The sequence below is a fragment of the Anabrus simplex genome, chromosome 1 (assembly GCF_040414725.1).
Source record: "Anabrus simplex isolate iqAnaSimp1 chromosome 1, ASM4041472v1, whole genome shotgun sequence".
Taxonomy (NCBI): domain Eukaryota; kingdom Metazoa; phylum Arthropoda; class Insecta; order Orthoptera; family Tettigoniidae; genus Anabrus; species Anabrus simplex.
In genome coordinates this window covers 889,277,448-889,296,159 of record NC_090265.1, presented here as the reverse complement: position 1 = coordinate 889,296,159, position 18,712 = coordinate 889,277,448, and the positions used below count along the sequence as shown (strand labels likewise).

Below are 18,712 nucleotides of genomic sequence, written 5' to 3'. Positions count from 1 at the left end.
AACACGAGCAATTGAGATGCAGAAAACAGACAATTGCGTGCGTCTCTTAGCAAATTCCACATAAAACTATTGGTCTCCTGACTTATGATCACACAACTTATAATCACGTAAAATTGCAAGCACGCCTGCTTTTATTTATTTTTTCTTTATCTAGACAATAAATAGCTAATGAATCAATATATGGTGTAGTAGAACAGCCATTCTCAAACTGTGGTGCATGGACCCCTGGGCAGGGGTGCGTCGAATAAAGGGGTCTACAATAATAACGTAAGTTGCTAGTACATCATCATCATCATCATCATTGTACAGTTCCAGTTTCCTGGGTACTGTTAATGAGCCTCTTCCACTTCTTCCTGTCCATATACAACTTGTCATGGAGAACATCATCCACTGTCCATCCTCTGACGACTAGATCAACCTTGATCATGTCCATCCATCGGGTTTTAGGTCTTTCTGCAGGTCTTTTCCCCTCCACCTGTTTTTCCAAATTTATTCTGGCTGTTCTTGTAGGCTCCACCCTCATCATATGCCCGTACCAGCATAGTCTGTCTAATAGGGATGATTTTATTCCGGCCTCTTTCCTCACCTCCTCATTTCTTAACTTGTCCATCTTTGTCTTCTGGATGGTGGATCTAAGAAATTTCATCTCCGATGCTTGCAGTCTTGATGAATCTCTCTTTGTGAGGGTGCATGCTTCAATACCATAGGTCAATATTTGTATGAAATAGCTGTTATTTTGCACTAGGTTTGTAATTTCCTTTCTGACCAAATTATTACTGGAGATTACACTTCCCAGGTAGGGAAAACTATCCACATACACTAGCTGGTGGTCTCCTAGTTTTACACTTGCTGTACACCCTTCTCTGTTGACTGCCATTACCACTGTCTTGGTCTCGCTGATGTTGAGGTTATATTCCTGGAACTGGGATATCCATATGTTGAGTCTTTGCGAGTACTTAAGGAGCAAAATTTTATTGCGTACACACAATTCATAGATCATTATTTTACATTTAAGAACTATGTCTTCACTGTTGTACTATATAATTGACATAGTATTTGTAACTCCTAACTTGGGCGATAGATGGTACAAGTTAGCAGCGGTCTATTATTATTATTATTATTATTATTATTGAATATCCAAAGTAGTTTGGAACCCTATTTTACATAGTACAAGGGTTATAGTTAAAATACGTATTCAATTTTACAATGAAAATGAATTCATGTATCTAATCGGCAGAAAATGAAGTGGATGAAGTTAATAAAATATTTGTAACAACATGACTTCTTAAACAAATGATACAGGGGTTTTGATAATGCAATGTTGGAATAATTTAAATGAGAGTTCAAGTCATGCCTTCTTTCAAATGTAGCACATTCAAATAGTAGGTGGTCCACTGTTTGTGAGGATCCACAGACACGCACGTAGCCATCAGGACGATTGATTCCAAATCGATGAAAATTATGTTGTTTGAGTCACCAGTCCGTAGACTGGTTTGATGCAGCACTCCATGCCACCCTATCCTATGCTAAACTTTTCATTTCTACGTAACTATTGCATCCTACATCTGCTCTAATCTGCTTGTCATATTCATACTTTGATCTACCCCTACCATTCTTACCAACTACACTTCCTTCAAAAACCAACTGAACGAGTCCTGGGTGTCTTAAGATGTGTCCTATCATTTTATCTCTTTTTCTCGTCAAATTTACCCAAATCAATCTTCTCTCACCAATTCGATTCAGTATCTCTTCATTCGTGATTCAATCTATCCATCTCACCTTCAGCATTCTTCTGTAACACCACATTTCAAAAGCTTCTATTCTCTTTCTTTCTGAGCTAGTTATCGTCCATGTTTCACTTCCATACAATGCCACGCTCCACACGAAAGTCTTCAAAAACATCTTTCTAATTCCGATATCAATGTTTGAAGTGAGCAAATTTCTTTTCTTAAGAAAGCTCTTCCTTGCTTGTGCTAGTCTAAATTTTATGTCATCCTTACTTCTGCTATCGTTAGTTATTTTACTACCCAAGTAACAATATTCATCTACTTCCTTTAAGACTTCATTTCCTAATCTAATTTTTCCAACATCACCTGCCTTCGTCCGACTGCACTCCATTACTTTTTTTGGACTTATTCATTTTCATCTTGTACTCCTTACCCAAGACTTCGTCCATACCATTCAGCAACTTTGAGATCTTCTGCAGTCTCAGATGAAATAACAATATCATCGGCAAATCTCAAGGTTTTGATTTCCTCTCCTTGGACTGTGATTCCCTTTCCAAATTTCTCTTTGATTTCCTTTACTGCCTGTTCTATGTAAACATTGAAAAGGAGAGGGGACAAACAGCAGCCTTGCCTCACTCCTTTCTGGATTGCTGCTTCTTTTTCAAAGCCCTCGATTCTTATCACTGCAGACTGATTTTTATACAGATTGTAGATAATTCTTCGTTCTCGGTATCTGATCCCAATCGCCTTTAGAATCGTAAATAGCTCGGTCCAATCAACATTTGGAAATTCTAAGTTCCCATGGAGGGATTTAGATTCTTTTCCACCAATAGAGCATATCAAAAATCAGATCATCCATCCATCAGATCAGCCATCCATCTAATTTTTGATCCAATCAACATTATCGAATGCCTTTTCTAGATCTACGAATGCCATGTACGTGGGCTTGTCCTTCTTGATTCAATCCTCTAAGATCAGACGTAAAGCCAGGATTGCTTCACGTGTTCCTACATTTCTTCTGAAGCCAAATTGATCTTCTCCCAACTCAGCTTCAACTTGTTTTACCATTCTTCTGTAAATAATACATGTTAAATATTTTGCAGGCATGAGATACTAAACTAATGGTGCGGTAGTTTTCACACCTGTCAGCACCGGCTTTCTTGGAATAGGTATAACAACATTCTGCCGAAAATCGGATGGGACTTCTCCTGTCTCATACATCTTGCACACTAAATGAAATAACCTTGCCATGCTGGTTTCTCCTAAGGCAGTCAGTAATTCAGAGGGAATGTCATCAATTCCAGGTGCCTTATTCCTATTTAGGTCACTCACAGCTCTGTCAAACTCTGACCTCAAAATTGGGTATCCCATTTCATCAGCATCAACAGCCTCTTCATGTTCCAGAACCAAATTATCTACATCTTTACCTTGATACAACTGTTGGATATGCTCCTGCCATCTTTCTGCTTTGTCTTCTTTGCCTAGAAGTGGCTTTCCATCTGAGCTCTTAATATTCATACACCTAGATTTCCTTTCTCCAAAGGTTTCCTTGATTTTCCTGTATGCAGCATCTACCTTTCCCAGGACCATACAGCCTTCGACATCCTTGCACTTCTCCTTCAGCCATTCTTCCTTAGCTACCTTGCACTTTCTAGCCACTTGATTCTTTAATCGCCTGTATTCTTTTCTGCCCTCTTCATTTCTAGCATTCTTGTATTTTCGTCGTTCATCAATCAGGTCTAGTATCTCCTGAGTTATCCACTGATTCTTAGTTGATCTTTTCTTCCTTCCTAACATTTCTTCAGCAGCCCTACTGACTTCATTTTTCATGACTTCCAACTCTTCCTCTATAGTGTTTCTTTCAGTCTTTTCACTTAGTCCTTGTGCAACATGTTCCTTGAAACAATCCCTCACACTCTTTTCTTTCAACTTGTCTAGATCCCATCTTTTTGCATTCTTTCCGTTCTTTAATTTCTTCAAATTCAGATGGCATTTCATGACCAACAAGTTGTGGTCAGAGTTCATGTCTGCTCCTGGGAGAGTTTTGCAGTCTAACACCTGGTTTCTGAATCTCTGCCTAATCATAATGAAGTCAGTTTGATACCTTCCAGTGTCTCCAGGTCTCCTCCACATATACAGCTATCGTTTGTGGTGTTTGAACCAAGTATTGGCAAGGACTAAATTATGATCAGTGCAGAATTCAACCAGCCAATTTCCTCTTTCGTTCCTTTGTCCCAATCCAAATTCTCCTACCGTATTACCTTCTCTTCCTTGGCCTACCACAGCATTCCAGTCTCCCATCACAATTAAATTCTCGTCACCTTTTACATATTGTATTAAATCTTCTATCTCTTCATATATTCTTTCGATTTCCTCATCATCCGCTGAACTAGTAGGCATATAGACCTGCACTATTGTGGTGGGCATTGGTTTGGTGTCTATCTTGACGACAATAATTCTTTCACTATGCTGGTCGTAATAGCTTACCCGCTGCCCTATTTTCTTATTCATTATTAAACCAACTCCTGCATTTCCTCTGTTTGATTTTGTGTTGATGATTCGGTAGTCGCCTGACCAAAAATCCTGCTCCTCCTGCCAACGTACTTCACTTATACCAACTACATCTAACTTTAGTCTATCCATCTCCCTTTTCAGATTCTCTAACCTACCACAACGATTCAAACTTCTAACATTCCACACTCCAACTCGCAGAATGTCAGTATCCATCTTCCTGATGATCGCCCTCTCTCGTGTAGTCCCCACCCGGAGATCCGAATGGGGGACTAGTTTAACTCCGGAATATTTTACCCGGGAGGAAGCCATCATCAGTACATCATTCATACAGAGAGAGCTGCATGTCCTCGGGAGTTAGTTATGGCTGTAGTTTCCCATTGCTTTCAGCCGTGTAGCAGTATCAACACAGCTAAGCCATGTTGAGCGTTATTACAAGGCCGTATCAGTCTATAATCTAGACTGCCGCCTTTACAACTACCGAAAGGCTGCTACCCACCTTTCGATGAACCATTCGTTAGTCTGGTCTCTCAACAGATACCCATCCGATATGGTTGCACCTGCGGCTCGGCTATCTGCATCATTGGGACATTTAAAGATAAAAATTTCTTTTTCAAAGCCCTCGATTCTTATCACTGCAGACTGATTTTTATACAGATTGTAGATAATTCTTCGTTCTCGGTATCTGATCCCAATAAATGAAGTGTTTGAAGAGACTTGGGTGATCAGATTGTAGAAAATGAAAATGTTACTTTAGAGTAGTATTCAGAATGGGCAGGGGTGATACCTTGTTTTTCTTTAAAAAAGTGAATTCAGCTTTTGCTATTGCCATCAGAAATAGTGACTCAATGACTGCAATAAGAAGAGCTGCGTCAGTAGAAGTGGTGCGGTAAGCACGGGAAATACGTGGAGTAAATCCTCTCTCTGAATTTGCATCAATTTATGCTGAGCCCATTTCTTCTCAAGTGCCATTCGAAAAGAAGAAACACAATACAATATCAGAGGTACAAACAGCTTCATGAACAACAAAGGCGCATCCAACTTTGTCCTGTTCATCTGTGCTTGGTATGAGAGATCCATCTGTGTAAATAAAGCAGTCATGGGTAATTGAACAATTTTCATAAATGAAGTGTTTGAAGAGACTTGGGTGATCAGATTGTAGAAAATGAAAATGTTACTTTAGAGTAGTATTCAGAATGGGCATAGGTGATACCTTGTTTTTATTTAAAAAAGTGAATTCAGCTTTTGCTATTGCCATCAGAAATAGTGACTCAATGACTGCAATAAGAAGAGCTGCGTCAGTAGAAGTGGTACGGTAAGCACGGGAAATACGTGGAGTAAATCCTCTCTCTGAATTTGCATCAATTTATGCTGAGCCCATTTCTTCTCAAGTGCCATTCGAAAAGAAGAAACACAATACAATATCAGAGGTACAAACGCAGTATCATAAATAATTCTTAGTACCTCTGAATTTAGTCCCCAAGAGGGTCTGCAGGCAATAGCTAAACCTTGCATAAACTTACTGCCTTTCTGTTGTAGTTTGTTGAAATGGGCCCTGAAGGTTAACTTCTTGACAAGCACAACTCCCAGATAAAGACTATTATTTTCCATAGTGATATTTTGTCCATTCATTTTAATTTTAGGCTTTCTCAGTTTCCTCCTTCTTTTAACAAGCACAGCCTTTGTTTTCTGGGGATTAAATTGTAATTTATTATCAGAACCCCAAGTAAATAAAATATCAAGAGACAAATTTGCTCTTACTCTCAGGTCCTGCAAATTATCTGCTTTATTGTATGCACACTTTTTAGTGATAGATTTTTATACTGTGCTGAGGAGTAAGGAGGGAGCACTGCCGGTTCCGGTAATACTGCCAACTGAATGGAAATGAAATCTGAATTGAATCGATAATATGATTGATCAATATGAATTTTCTAAACCTTTATTAGCTTACGCCAACAACTGTCACACACAGTATATATAATACTATATAACATTTCTCGATGCGAAACTTGTTCCTAGCATGAATTCTATAGTTTGGCTTTGCTGTGTAAACAACAACAGTACGAGTAAGTAAAGTGTATGCCAGATGTCGCACAGCAATCATAAGAGATTCTCAGTTTGTGTTTCAAAGGTTGCCAATACGAATCTCGAAAATAACCGAAGTCGACCGATTCAGCACTAGGGTGTAAATCTATCACTAAAAAGTGAGCAGATAATAATTAAAAGAAGGGCGTCATCAGCGTAGGCCACAACTTTACAACCAACAGGAAGACGTAAAGTTAGAAGGTCATCGTATAAAATGTTCCAGAAACCAGGACTACAACTAGATCCTTGTGGGAAACCCCTATTCAGGAGCTTTGAAGAGACTGCTGATCCGACTTGAAGTTTAACTTTCCGATTTTGGAAATAAGATTGTATTAATTTATGTAAATTTTTGGGACAGAGCTTCTTTTTCAACTGAGTCAGAACTTTTGGCCACCAGGCATTATCGAATGCACTGGAGATATCCAGTGATTTTAGGATAACTACTTCATGCATGGAGAAAACAGTCTTAGCCCATTCTACTACACTAAGAACAGCATTTTCTGAAGTTTTTTGTGGAGTAAACCCGTACTGGCATTGACTTAAATGATTGTTGCTATACAAGTAGTACATGACCTGATCGATTAATAACTTCTCAAAAATCTTCCCTAGAACTGAAAGAAGGCAAATAGGCCTATAAGATTTGGCAGTAAACATTCTTGAAATAATGCCTTTGGGGATGATTTTAACAATTGCAATTTTCCAAGATGAAGGGAAGAGGTTGAACACCAAGCACTTATTAAAAAGGATGACAAACAGAAAAGGAGACACAAGTGGATATTTTTGATAATGTTTGCTGATAGTCCATCCCAACCTGGTGTTTTCTTGTCATTTTGTAGGAGTATTATTCGTTCAACTTCTTGGCGGGTGAAAAGCACATCATCTGCAGTATTAGGAGGGAGAGTGGAAAATAATCTAATGGCCTTCTGTGTTTGTGTCGTCATCTTCTTCGGAGAAGAAAGAGTTGATAAGAACATCAGCAGGTCGGAGAAAGATTTTGTAAAACCAGTGTGATTCAATTGAGCAAATAGTATTATTCAAGTTTTCAGGTTTTCTTGTTAATTTATAAACAACACCCAAAGGATTACATTTCGTAGGGAATGAGCAGAATTCTTTCCATTTTTCTGATTTCCTTCTTATTAGCAACTCTTCAAGTGGATGATAGATGGCATGGCATGTCTTCATTGGTAGTTTGGTTTAGTACAGAACCAGTTGTGCTAGCAGATACATCACATCATCCAGTTCTGGAGACATGTTGTGAGTCTCTAGTGCTTCACAATTGTTTTGAAACTTTTATGGTTAGCCTGACGCTAACGGGTCCATAATTTTATATTAATATAGAGACTATCTTTGCCCTTCCAGTACTCAAACTTCAGGAATTCAGAAGTGAACAGTAACAAAGTGCAAACATAACGGTACTCAGTGACAATACTATAATCACTGGTTGAAGAAAGGCTCATTGAAGTGTGCGTCTCATTTGAACAGTAAGGCAACTGAGTGTGTTCTGGAAAAACGTTGTAAATGTGACAATAAATATCTGGAACTGGGATTTACTGTGCTGAATGTTGGATATGATGAGATGCCCCAGTGTATAGTGTGTGGTGATGTTTTGTCTGTCGAGTGTATGAAACCATCTAAATTAAAAAAAGACATCTACAGACCATGCAAGACAGCGCAGCTGACAAGCCGACTACTACTTCTGCAATGAACTTATTGAACTTCATATATTAAAGAAAATACTCATGGACAGTGTTACAGGAGACAAGAGAAATGTAGTTTCAGCACCATATCAAGTATTCCTATAAACTGTATTGTAAAACATGGCCAACCACATACCATTGCAGCAAAACTGATTGTAACTACAGTACTGTACTTGATGAAAAGTATTGAAAACACTGTGAAGCACTAGAGACTCACAACATGCCCCCAGAACTGGATAATGTAATGAAACAAGCTGTGAAAGTTGTGACGTTACTACGGAACTTAACATTTGGAAGTATTTGAAAATTTGTCATTGGTGTTGTTACACCTTAATTTTCCATTCCCTTAAGTTACGAGGAAATGCAGATGGTGTGCACTTGAACGCTATCTGTTGGTGTGACTTAACTAAACTATCATCCAGTTGGTGGCGCAACAAGTGGCCACTATACATACCTGCGACAATGTGATAAATAATCAGATACAAATAAAAGATGAGTGACCTTTGTAGTCTTGAAGAAGATGGAGTCGTGTTCAGATGAATTTTTGCATTCATCCCAAAAGATGAAGTACAGAGGTTTAGAATATTATCTTGGCTAAGGATCATTCCTAAAAAACCTTATTATCGGCACAAGGCATCAAAATGTTTCATTTCAGCTTTATTTAAATTTGGGCAACTGTTTTTTGATGCTCTTGTAGTAGTTTGAATTTTCATCACGTTTTCCTGAACCGTAAATTCAATTATAAAATATTTTTGGTTACAATTTCTACAAATTTTTACAAAGTTTATTATATGTGAGGTTTGTATTGTATTTACATTGATGAAAAACAAAATCTCAAAATTATTAGCTGTCTTAAAGCTAGTTAACCGTACGTTGTATGATGCTTTGTGTATTGTTCACATTTGTTGCCTGATACTGTAATTTATTTTGATGAATTGTTTTTCCTTTTGCTTGTTTACTGATTATTAATGATCATTACCCTATAAGGTGTAATCTTGAACCTTGTCACTTCATGGTTGTATCCTGAATCGTGATTGAATTGATTCTTGTTAACAATTAAAACCATTTCCAAATCAAGAAATATTAACTAATTAACTATTTATCTTCAAGAACTTATGTGTGTTTCAGTCAAGTAAATTGAGGTACCTCAATTCTAATGTTCTTACTCTAATTTTCTCACCCTAGTTTTACCATCTTCATTTCCTTATCTTAATTTATCAATGTTACTTGTTATTTCAGAATATATTTATTAAATTTATTTTATTTTAAATCATGTTCCTCATTTCATGAAGCATTGGTAGGAAAGCTGAAGAGTAATTTTAAAAAGCAGATCCTGGCCTTTTGATTTTACCCATAAATGGTTAGTACTGCTTCCGTATGTGATTGTCACTGGTAAGTAATTACAATTATTGTGACAAAAGTGATTAATTTAATCAAAACCAGGCCTCTCATTTCCACATTACTTTTGGAGAGATGCAAAAAAGATGGGGAGTGACCATGAACATTTGCTATTGCATTCAGAGGTCAAGTGGTTCTCGAGAGGCAAAATGTTGACTTGATCGTTTGAACTGAGAGATGAAGTTAGACTATTTCTTCTTGATGGGATATGTGACTGTGGTTTAGCCACAATCCAAATGTTTCCAGCCTTGTTTTCCATTGGGTAACCAATTCGTTACGCTTGTTTTGTTTGTCGCTAGCCAGCATAACATCATCCGCATAGAAAAGGGTCCACGGATGGGATGTTTGCAGGTCCACGGTTACTATGTCCATGTACAGGATGAACAAGAGTAGTGATGGGGCAGATCCTCGACGAACTCCCACTCGAATGTCAAATGGTGCTGTGACGCCAGTAACACAGCGGACAGAGCTTGTAAAGTCGTGGTATAGGAGCTGGACACATTTCTCTGGGACACCATGGAGTGAATCCAGATGATTTCATAAGGCACCCGGTCCAATGCCTTTTCAAAATCTAAGAAAGTCATATGGACGGTTCTTCTCTTCTCTCCAAGCCTCTCGGCCAGCATGCATAGCATCTGCTGTTCTGCAGCCTTTAACGAAGCCATTTCCCTTTCATGAGACAGTAATGATGCTTTTATGCCTGGGTCAATCACCCACTCAGAGATTTACGTGGTGTGGCAAAGGAGACTAATGGAGTGGTAGTTGGCGCAGATAGTAACAGCATCTTTACGTTCCCAGATTGGCATGGTGATACTTATCTTCCAGTTGGATGGTACGTCATTGTCTTCAATGCATTTCTAGACGGATTTAGTTAGAAATTCACTTTCACATTGCCCTATCTCCTTCCAACCTTCAACAGGGATGTCATCAGATCTAGTGGCTTTGCAGTTTTTCATTGCGCGAATAGCAGCTGCGAACTTGCCAAACGTTGTGGGTGGAAATGCACTCTGCAACAGATTGGCTGTGGTGACAGTTGGATGTAGGATCAATCAACCAACACTGATATATATTTAGGGCAGTCGCCCAGGTGGCAGATTCCCTATCTGTTGTTTTCCTAAATGATTTCAAAGAAATTGGAAATTTATTGAACATCTCCCTTGGTAAGTTATTCCAATCGCTAACTCCCCTTCCTATAAATATTTGCCCCAGTTTGTCCTCTTAAATTCCAATTTTATCTTCATATTGCGATCTTTCCTACTTTTATAACGCCACTCAAACTTATTCGTCTACTAATATCATTCCACGCCATCTCTCCGCTGACAGCTCGGAACATACCACTTAGTCGAGCACCTCATCTTCTGCCAATTCTTCCCAGCCCAAACTTTGCAACATTTTTGTAACACTACTCTTTTGTTGGAAATCACCCAGAACAAATCGGGCTGCTTTTCTTTGGATTTTTTCCAGTTCTCGAATCAGGTAATCCTGCTGAGGGTCCCATACACTGCAACCATACCCTAGTTGGGGTCTTACCAGAGACTTACATGCCCTCTCCTTTACATCCTTACTACAACCCCTAAACACCCACATAACGATGTGCAGAGATCTGTACCCTTTATTTACAATTCCATTTATGTGATTACCCTAATGAAGATCTTTCCTTATATCAACACATACTTACAATGATCCCCAAAAGGAACTTTCACCTCATCAACGCAGTAATTAAAACTCGGAGGACTTTTCCTATTTGTGAAACTCACAACCTGACTTTTAACCCTGTTTATCAACATACCATTGCCTGCTGTTCATCTCACAACACTATCGAGGTCACGTTGCAGTTGCGCACAATCTTGTAACTTATTTATTACTCTATACAGAATAACATCATCTGCAAAAAGCCTTACCTCTGATTCCACTCCATTACTCATATCATTTTTATTTATAAGAAAACAAAGGTCCAATAATACTGCCTTGAGGAATTCCCCTCTTAATTATTACAGGGTCAGCTCTAATTCTTTGAGATCTATTTTCTAGAAGTATAGCAACCCATTCAGTCACTCTTTTGTCTAGTCCAATTGCACTCATTTTTGCCAGTAGTCTCCCATGATCCACCCTATCAAAGGGTTTAGACAGGTCAATCGCGATACAGTCCATTTGACCTCCTGAATCCAAGATATCTGCTGTATCTTGCTGGAATCCTACAAGTTGAGCTTCAGAGGAATAACCTTTCCTAAACACAAACTGCCTTCTATCAAACAAGTTATTCATTTTGTAAACATGTCTAATATAATCAGAAAGAATGCTTTCCCAAAGCTTACATACAATGCACGTCAAACTTACTGGCCTGTAATTTTCAGCTTTATGTCTATCACCCTTTCCTTTATACACAGGGGCTACTATAGCAACTCTCCATTCATCTGGTATAGCTCCTTCGACTAAACAATAATCAAATAAGTACTTCAGATACGGTATTCCCATTGTTCTTAGTATATCACCAGAAATCTTATCATTTCCAGGTGTTTTTCTAGGTTTCAACTTTTGTATCTTATTGTAAATGTCATTGTTATCATATGTAAATTTTAATACTTCTTTAGCATTAGTCTCCTCCTCTATCTGGACATTATCCTTGTAAGCAACAATCTTTACATACTGCTGACTGAATACTTCTGCCTTTTGAAGATCCTCACATACACACTTCCCTTGTTCATTAATTATTCCTGGAATGTCCTCCTTGGAACCTGTTTCTGCCTTAAAATACCTATATATACCCTTCAATTTTTCCCTAAAAATTTGTATGACCACCAATTATGCTTGCCATCATGTTATCCTTTAGCTGCCTTATTTGTTAGATTCAATTTTTTAGCAAGTTCCTTCAATTTCTCCTTAATTCCACAGCCATTTCTACCTCTATTTCTTTCCAGTCTGCACCTCCTTCTTAGTCTCTTTATTTCTCTATTATAATAAGGTGGGTCTTTACCATTCCTTACCACCCTTAAAGGTACAAACCTGTTTTTACATTCCTCAACAATTGCTTTAAACCCATCCCAGAGTCTGTTTACATTTTTATTTACAGTTTTCCACCTATCATAGTTACTTTTTAGAAACTGCCTCATGCCTGCTTTATCAGCCATATGGTATTGCCTAACATTTCTATTTCTGAGACCTTCCTTTCTATCACATTTATTTTTAACTATGACAAAAACCGCTTTCTGATCACTAATACCATCTATTACTTCGATTTCTCTATAGAGCTCATCTGGTTTTACCAGAACCACATTCAGGATATTTTTCCCTTTTGTTGGTTCCATCACTTTCTGAATCAGCTGTCCTTCCCATATTAACTTATTTGCCATTTGTTGGTCATGCTTCCTGTCGTTCACATTTCCTTCCCAATTGACATCTGGTAAATTCAGATCTCCCGCTATAATCACATTCCTTTCCATGTCGTTTCCCACATAGCTGATTATCTTATCAAATAATTCTGAATCCATGTCAGAGCTACACTTTCCCGGTCTGTACACTGTTACTTTTCAACAAAGCTTCCACCACATAATGCGTTCTGTGGTGATGAGAGGTCGGACAGGTGGTCGAAGGTGAAGCTGAAATTCAAGAACCAGCAGTGTATGCCAAGGAGAAATATTGTTTGATGGTATAACTTTAGAGTCCACTACTAGCTGCATATCCTTCCTCTTCACTATCTAGTAATTTATTTGCAACTTTGCAACTAGCAATAATGTGAGAAAGAAGTTTCTTGAAAAATGCAATTACTTTTGCCAAGTCACATTCCAAGGCACGTTCACCAGCTTCGTCACGCACACCAAGCCCGAATTTGCCATGTACTCATCTGAACCATCCCTTGATTAGACAACATGGCTGTCGAAGTCTCCACCGATTAACAGATATTCGCTAGCTTCATTCGAGTGGCTGTTCTGTCTAAAATCCATCTTGTTCTTCTACTGGACATCCTACCTGTGCTGCATAACAAGAAATGATGCATACTATTATTTTATTTTTTTGCTAGTTGCTTTACGTCGCACCGACACAGATAGGTCTTATGGCAACGATGGGACAGGAAAGGGCTAGGAGTGGGAAGGAAGTGGCCGTGGCCTTAATTAAGGTACAGCCCCAGCATTTGCCTGGTGTGAAAATGGGAAACCACAGAAAACCATTTTCAGGGCTGCCGACAGTGGGGCTCGAACCTACTATCTCCCGAATACTGGATACTGACCGCACTTAAGCGACTGCAGCTATCGAGCTCGGTGCATACTATTATTGACCCTGTGACAACTCTGATGCCAATCAAGCGATTGAATATCCTCTCTACGTAGGTGATGTTATCTCACAATCTCGGAGACGGCAATTGCCAGGCCTTTTCGGCAGGATGTTGTGCCAAAGTATAAAAGCTTGTATCCTTCAGCAACATGACAGTCGCTTCTTTCCACTTTGTCTACTGGATTCAAGCAATGTCTACACGTCATAGCTAGAGTGATTCAGCCAACTCGATCCTGCATCCATTCGCTGTCCCATTGTTTTGATTGTTGCAAATTAGGTAATATGGCCTCACTTCTTGACCTGCTCCAGCTTTGGGCAGATAGCCCTGGCACATTTATCACACCGAAAGCGCATGATCGGATTTGGCTATAAAAGTCATTATAGGCCAATATAGACAAAATATCGAATTTGTTGCATAAGGATTAGACAAAGCTCATTATTTTAAGCCTCACGACACAAAGAACAAACTTCAGTTAAGGCCCTACTGGCCCCAAAAAACATGTTTTAAGGGCCTAAAACCAACCGTTAATATCCATCACACTACCCCGCTCTAGGAATCGGATGAAGAAATCACCAGCCGTAACCATGACATCAGCTCAAGGATTCTGCAGTAGAATACAGGCCTGTGGTTCGAAGTACGCACGTGTATAAATGTAGGCTAGGCACAGGAGATATTCTGCTACACATATGACTGTCTGGACAAAAGAACTGTGGGGGTAAGCCACCCCTATGGCTGGAGGTGGGGAGGGGGTGGCATGTAATAATAATAATAATAATAATAATAATAAATATTGTTGAATCCAAAGGTTTCGTGGTCACTGAGATGAACAGTAACACTCTGCATGTCGTTTAAAGTCCAAGTTCAACCCCCATCGGCATGGGGGTGGGGAGTGAGAAGGGGTGAAAAAAGTCCAAAATTGCCCAGATTATGGATTTATGTGTGTGCAACCCTCTGGACGGGGGTGGAAAGGGGGTGAAGTATCGATTAACGTCATAATAACAAAATGTACAAAAATTTGCTTCACACATAATTAACACATAATAAAATACCTAAAAGTAAACAATCAATAAAGTGCCTGGGCAGCGCCAGGTACTATAGCTAGTGTACTATAAAACTTTAATGAAAGTCATGATTCTTGTTCCTTATTAATGAAACCAAGACCTGAACTTTAGATAAACTGAGTGCACACAAATAATGATAAAACACGTCTGTCTATTAAGTCATCAGCCCAGAGGCTGGCTGGATCCTCAAATAGCACCACCAAAGGTTATGCGGTTATAAGGAAACCCCAAAAACCAATGGCAGCACCAAAATGAGGTGTACTAGGCAAGATGAGGAGTGAGGTAGTTTGCCATTGCTTTCTTCACTGGGTCAGAAAGTACTATTGCAGCACAACTGACCCTACGAGCAGCACCTTTCATAACACTCAGGTGCACTAGTCGTGCTCTGAATCACATTACTCAGCACTACCCATACCCCAGCAACTTCCATATTGTCACAGCCATGGATGTTGACTGGGACTTCAGTGGAAGCTACACTTTACTCTGGCCTGTGCCAAGAGATGGATGCAAAAGTACTGTATCCATCAAGAAATGACAGCAGGCAGTGATAAAACACAGCCTAACAAAATATGAATAAAGATTGTGGGGGAAATTCAACCTCATCAACATTCGCTAAGATTATTTAAGATAATCATCATAGAGTTCAGAATTGCCTGATGTGATCTCTGATTCCATTTGTCTTTTATTTGTTTGTGTGTGGGATGATAAAGAAAATATGCCTGTTTTTAGTATCCTGTTCATGCAAAATTTCACCACCTACAATCCACCATATCAATTCTTACCAAAATATATCTTAATCTACTAATTAGTGTAAAATAAAATCCACAAGGCAGGAGGTACTTATACATTTAATAATCAAAGAAAGAGTCTGTAGAATAGCTTCAACAGTTTTTCTTTCTCAGAAGCCCTGTAACCTTTTCATCACCGCATTCCTTCATTTTGGCCAGATATGCTTTAGATTCATTTTTGAACCAAGATAGTCTCCTGTTGCTTCTGTCAAAAAGTGCATTAGTGCTGTTTACACCATGAACACCAAATCATTTCTTTATGAATTTCCATGAAGTAACGTGAGCACCTCATTTCTGAAAATTTTGCACTTTTGAATGAAAAGAATTTTCTTTCAAATATTCTACAGCAGTTATGACCTTTGAAGAGAGTATTTTTTAAAGCTCTTTTTACATTCTTCTCGAACTTCATAGATGCAATGCGTTTCCTTGTTAGGAAAGAAACAGGCTTAACTTCCTTTGACTGCAGTTTATATAGGCTAGGTTTTCTATATGCCTTCTTGTTATTTCTTCAGGTCTGTCTGTTTTTGTCTTTTCTGAAAAGAAAAAATTGTTTCTAACACTGGTAACATTGGTCAAAAGCAGGAAGTATAACTACTTTGGTCTCTGGAAGATATATTTGTGGCTTTATTTCTTTCCCTTCTGACAACTGTCTTCTTCATGTTTGCAATAGTTTTGTGATTGTCAGTAACTAATCTTGGTATAACAAAAAACACAAAATTTGTTTAATTACTGACAGCATTATTTTTCTTTTCTTATTAAACTGTTAGGTTCTTCAGTCTGTCAAATCTAATTTTGAGTAATAAATTTATAAACTATCCAAAGAAGAAAAACATATGGTAACAGAAAAGAAACATCTTAATTAAAATAGAATGGCATGTTTCGTTCTTGAAAGATCATCAAATTCTATCAAATCACACTCAAATATTTAGAAATATACAAACATTTATTTCTATTTAAATAGCCTACTTATGAACCTGAAATCCGGAACTTATCTTAATGAAGTCCTCTTGTATTAGAATACGTTAGCTGGAAAATTCATAATTTCATGAAATTATGCATTCACTCATTCAGGACAAATTTTTCAAGATCCCTATGGGAATCACGATCTACATTCTTTGATGGCCTGGCAGGCATTAATTTTGAAACCGAGATCAAGTCTCTGATAGTGCACTGGCATTGCCCGTGGCTCTAAGCAGCATACACAGTGGCCTCCACTATATGCACTAGCCATGCGTCTTGGTAGGTGTGCTAGTTAACAACTGTAAGAATAAATTAACAAGAGGGTCCACCTTTTCAATACAATATATCAAGTACTATGGTTGTACCAAGGATCAAACTCAAAGACTTTGAGTTAAAGTGCTTCCCTATAAAACTGACACACTGGGGCGAAACGCTGGCAACCAAGAATGAGTTGGCTGGAAATTTTTAAATTTTATATTGGAATTAGGTAGCCAGACTGACTAACCAATCCAGACCAATGGTATTGTCACTAGCCAGACCTAACCAACCCAAGCCAATGGTTTGGTCACTAGACGGACGTATTTCATATTCTGTCATGTTCTTATCACTAACCATAATCATGTTAGCTGCGTCATAAACCTCTCTTTTACAAACTAGTTAGTAAAGTGGCCTCTTGATTTGCTACAGCTGATCTATATTATATTTGTACAATGAATCAAACAGCCTACAGATACAAAGTGCTGGTAGGAGCTGATAAATATGACTAAAATTAAGATGGTATCATGTGATACAGGTGACAAAAAAGTTTGTCAATAAGACAGGAGTAAATCGTAGCTCTGCAGTGAATATTAATATGAATTCCTTTGGTCTCCAGTGACTGTAGAATGATGGACTTAGGCCTTAAGAAAGGGATCTGTAACATGCCAATAAGTCTGACACAGGTCTTTTTCACACTTAAGCACCCTAAAATACCAACCAACAGACCTAGAATGGATTTGATTTTATAACCTTTTGGACAGTATTCTAAATCTCTTCAACATAAACAGATACAGAATTAAAGAGCTGAAATGTCAGTTGGAAATACGGAGCTAATTAGAGTGAGATAATAGAAACATGATCTTGGCAACAAAAAAAAAATCTAAGCAAAAACTTTTCTATGGGAAAACTTGCAAAAACAACAGAGGTACGAAGTTCCAGTATTTTATAGAATAAGATGGTCCTTACAAAACACAGAAGTTTCACACATTATCTCATCAAAATGTATACTGCACAAATTATTAATGTTTACTATTCTTACCAGTTAAAGGCAGTACAGTCGACATTAACAGACGACGTTATTGCTGGTGGATCTGCAACTGAGTAGGAACCCCATATCACCCGAGTTCTTTCATCCAATCTATCAACATCTAGTTTGATTTGCATTAACTTGTGCCAGAAACTTGGTTCAATTGAAGAACTGAACGGAGAAAATCGCAATATATCTGCTCCTTCAGATTGTGCCATTTCCCCGACCTATTAACAGGCATCCGTAAATTGAGAAGTTAGGTTCTACGAACTATTCTACAAATATTTCGCACAAAACAAAACAAAACTTCATCACTAAGGTCAGCTGGATCCCGGAGGCAAATTACAAAATCTCTAATGACATTCATCATGTTATACCTCACATAAAACCAGTAAAGTTCCACACCAACGAAAAGAACATAGGCTTGCGAATTACACCAACAACTCCAACACACACCTGGCCTGGCACCTGTACAGCTGTACTTTTTTAGTACTACGGTTGCACCCTTGTACCAGCGCTGGGTTGTACCAAGGATCAAACTCAAAGCGTTGCCTTCGAGACTTTCTTTGAGTCAAAGTAATTCATTCCCCTTCCGGTAAAAATACGAACTACAGTTGTGTGGTTGTGTCGTTCATGAAGGAACTAGTTCGTTTGAACTAGAGGTGGGGACAGACCGACTAGAACCTAGCTAGAACACTATAGAGCAGGGTTGCTACCGGGCAAAAAATGTTCGTACTAAATTTTCCCCTAAAAATACTAGATTATGGAAAAAAGTACTAAATCCTTATATATATAATGGAGTAGGGTTATTCATAAAGGTAGTACAGAAAACAAAGTATACTAATCAAAAATACTAATTTGTTAAATGAGAAATTTGTAATTATCAGAACTTAACCGTACCGGGCGAGTTGGCCGTGCGGTTAGGAGCTC

General features: G+C 38.4%; 1 protein-coding gene across 6 annotated transcripts in view; it reads right to left on the bottom strand.

The window, feature by feature from the left end:
• Positions 1 to 18,349, bottom strand: part of Atg7 (Autophagy-related 7) — a 200,105-nt gene extending 181,756 nt beyond the window's left edge. For 3 of the 6 annotated variants that reach the window (XR_011017572.1, XM_068225281.1, XM_068225280.1), the window contains exon 1: positions 17,795 to 18,349. Coding sequence is in view for 4 of the 6 variants with exons in the window: in XM_068225281.1 (XP_068081382.1) it covers positions 17,795 to 18,000 (206 nt within the window). In the remaining 2 variants the exon portion in view is untranslated. The remainder of the gene's footprint in view (positions 1 to 17,794) is intronic. The other 3 variants (XM_067136556.2, XM_067136557.2, XM_068225282.1) reach the window with 3 other exon arrangements.
• Positions 18,350 to 18,712: the final 363 nt, after the last annotated feature.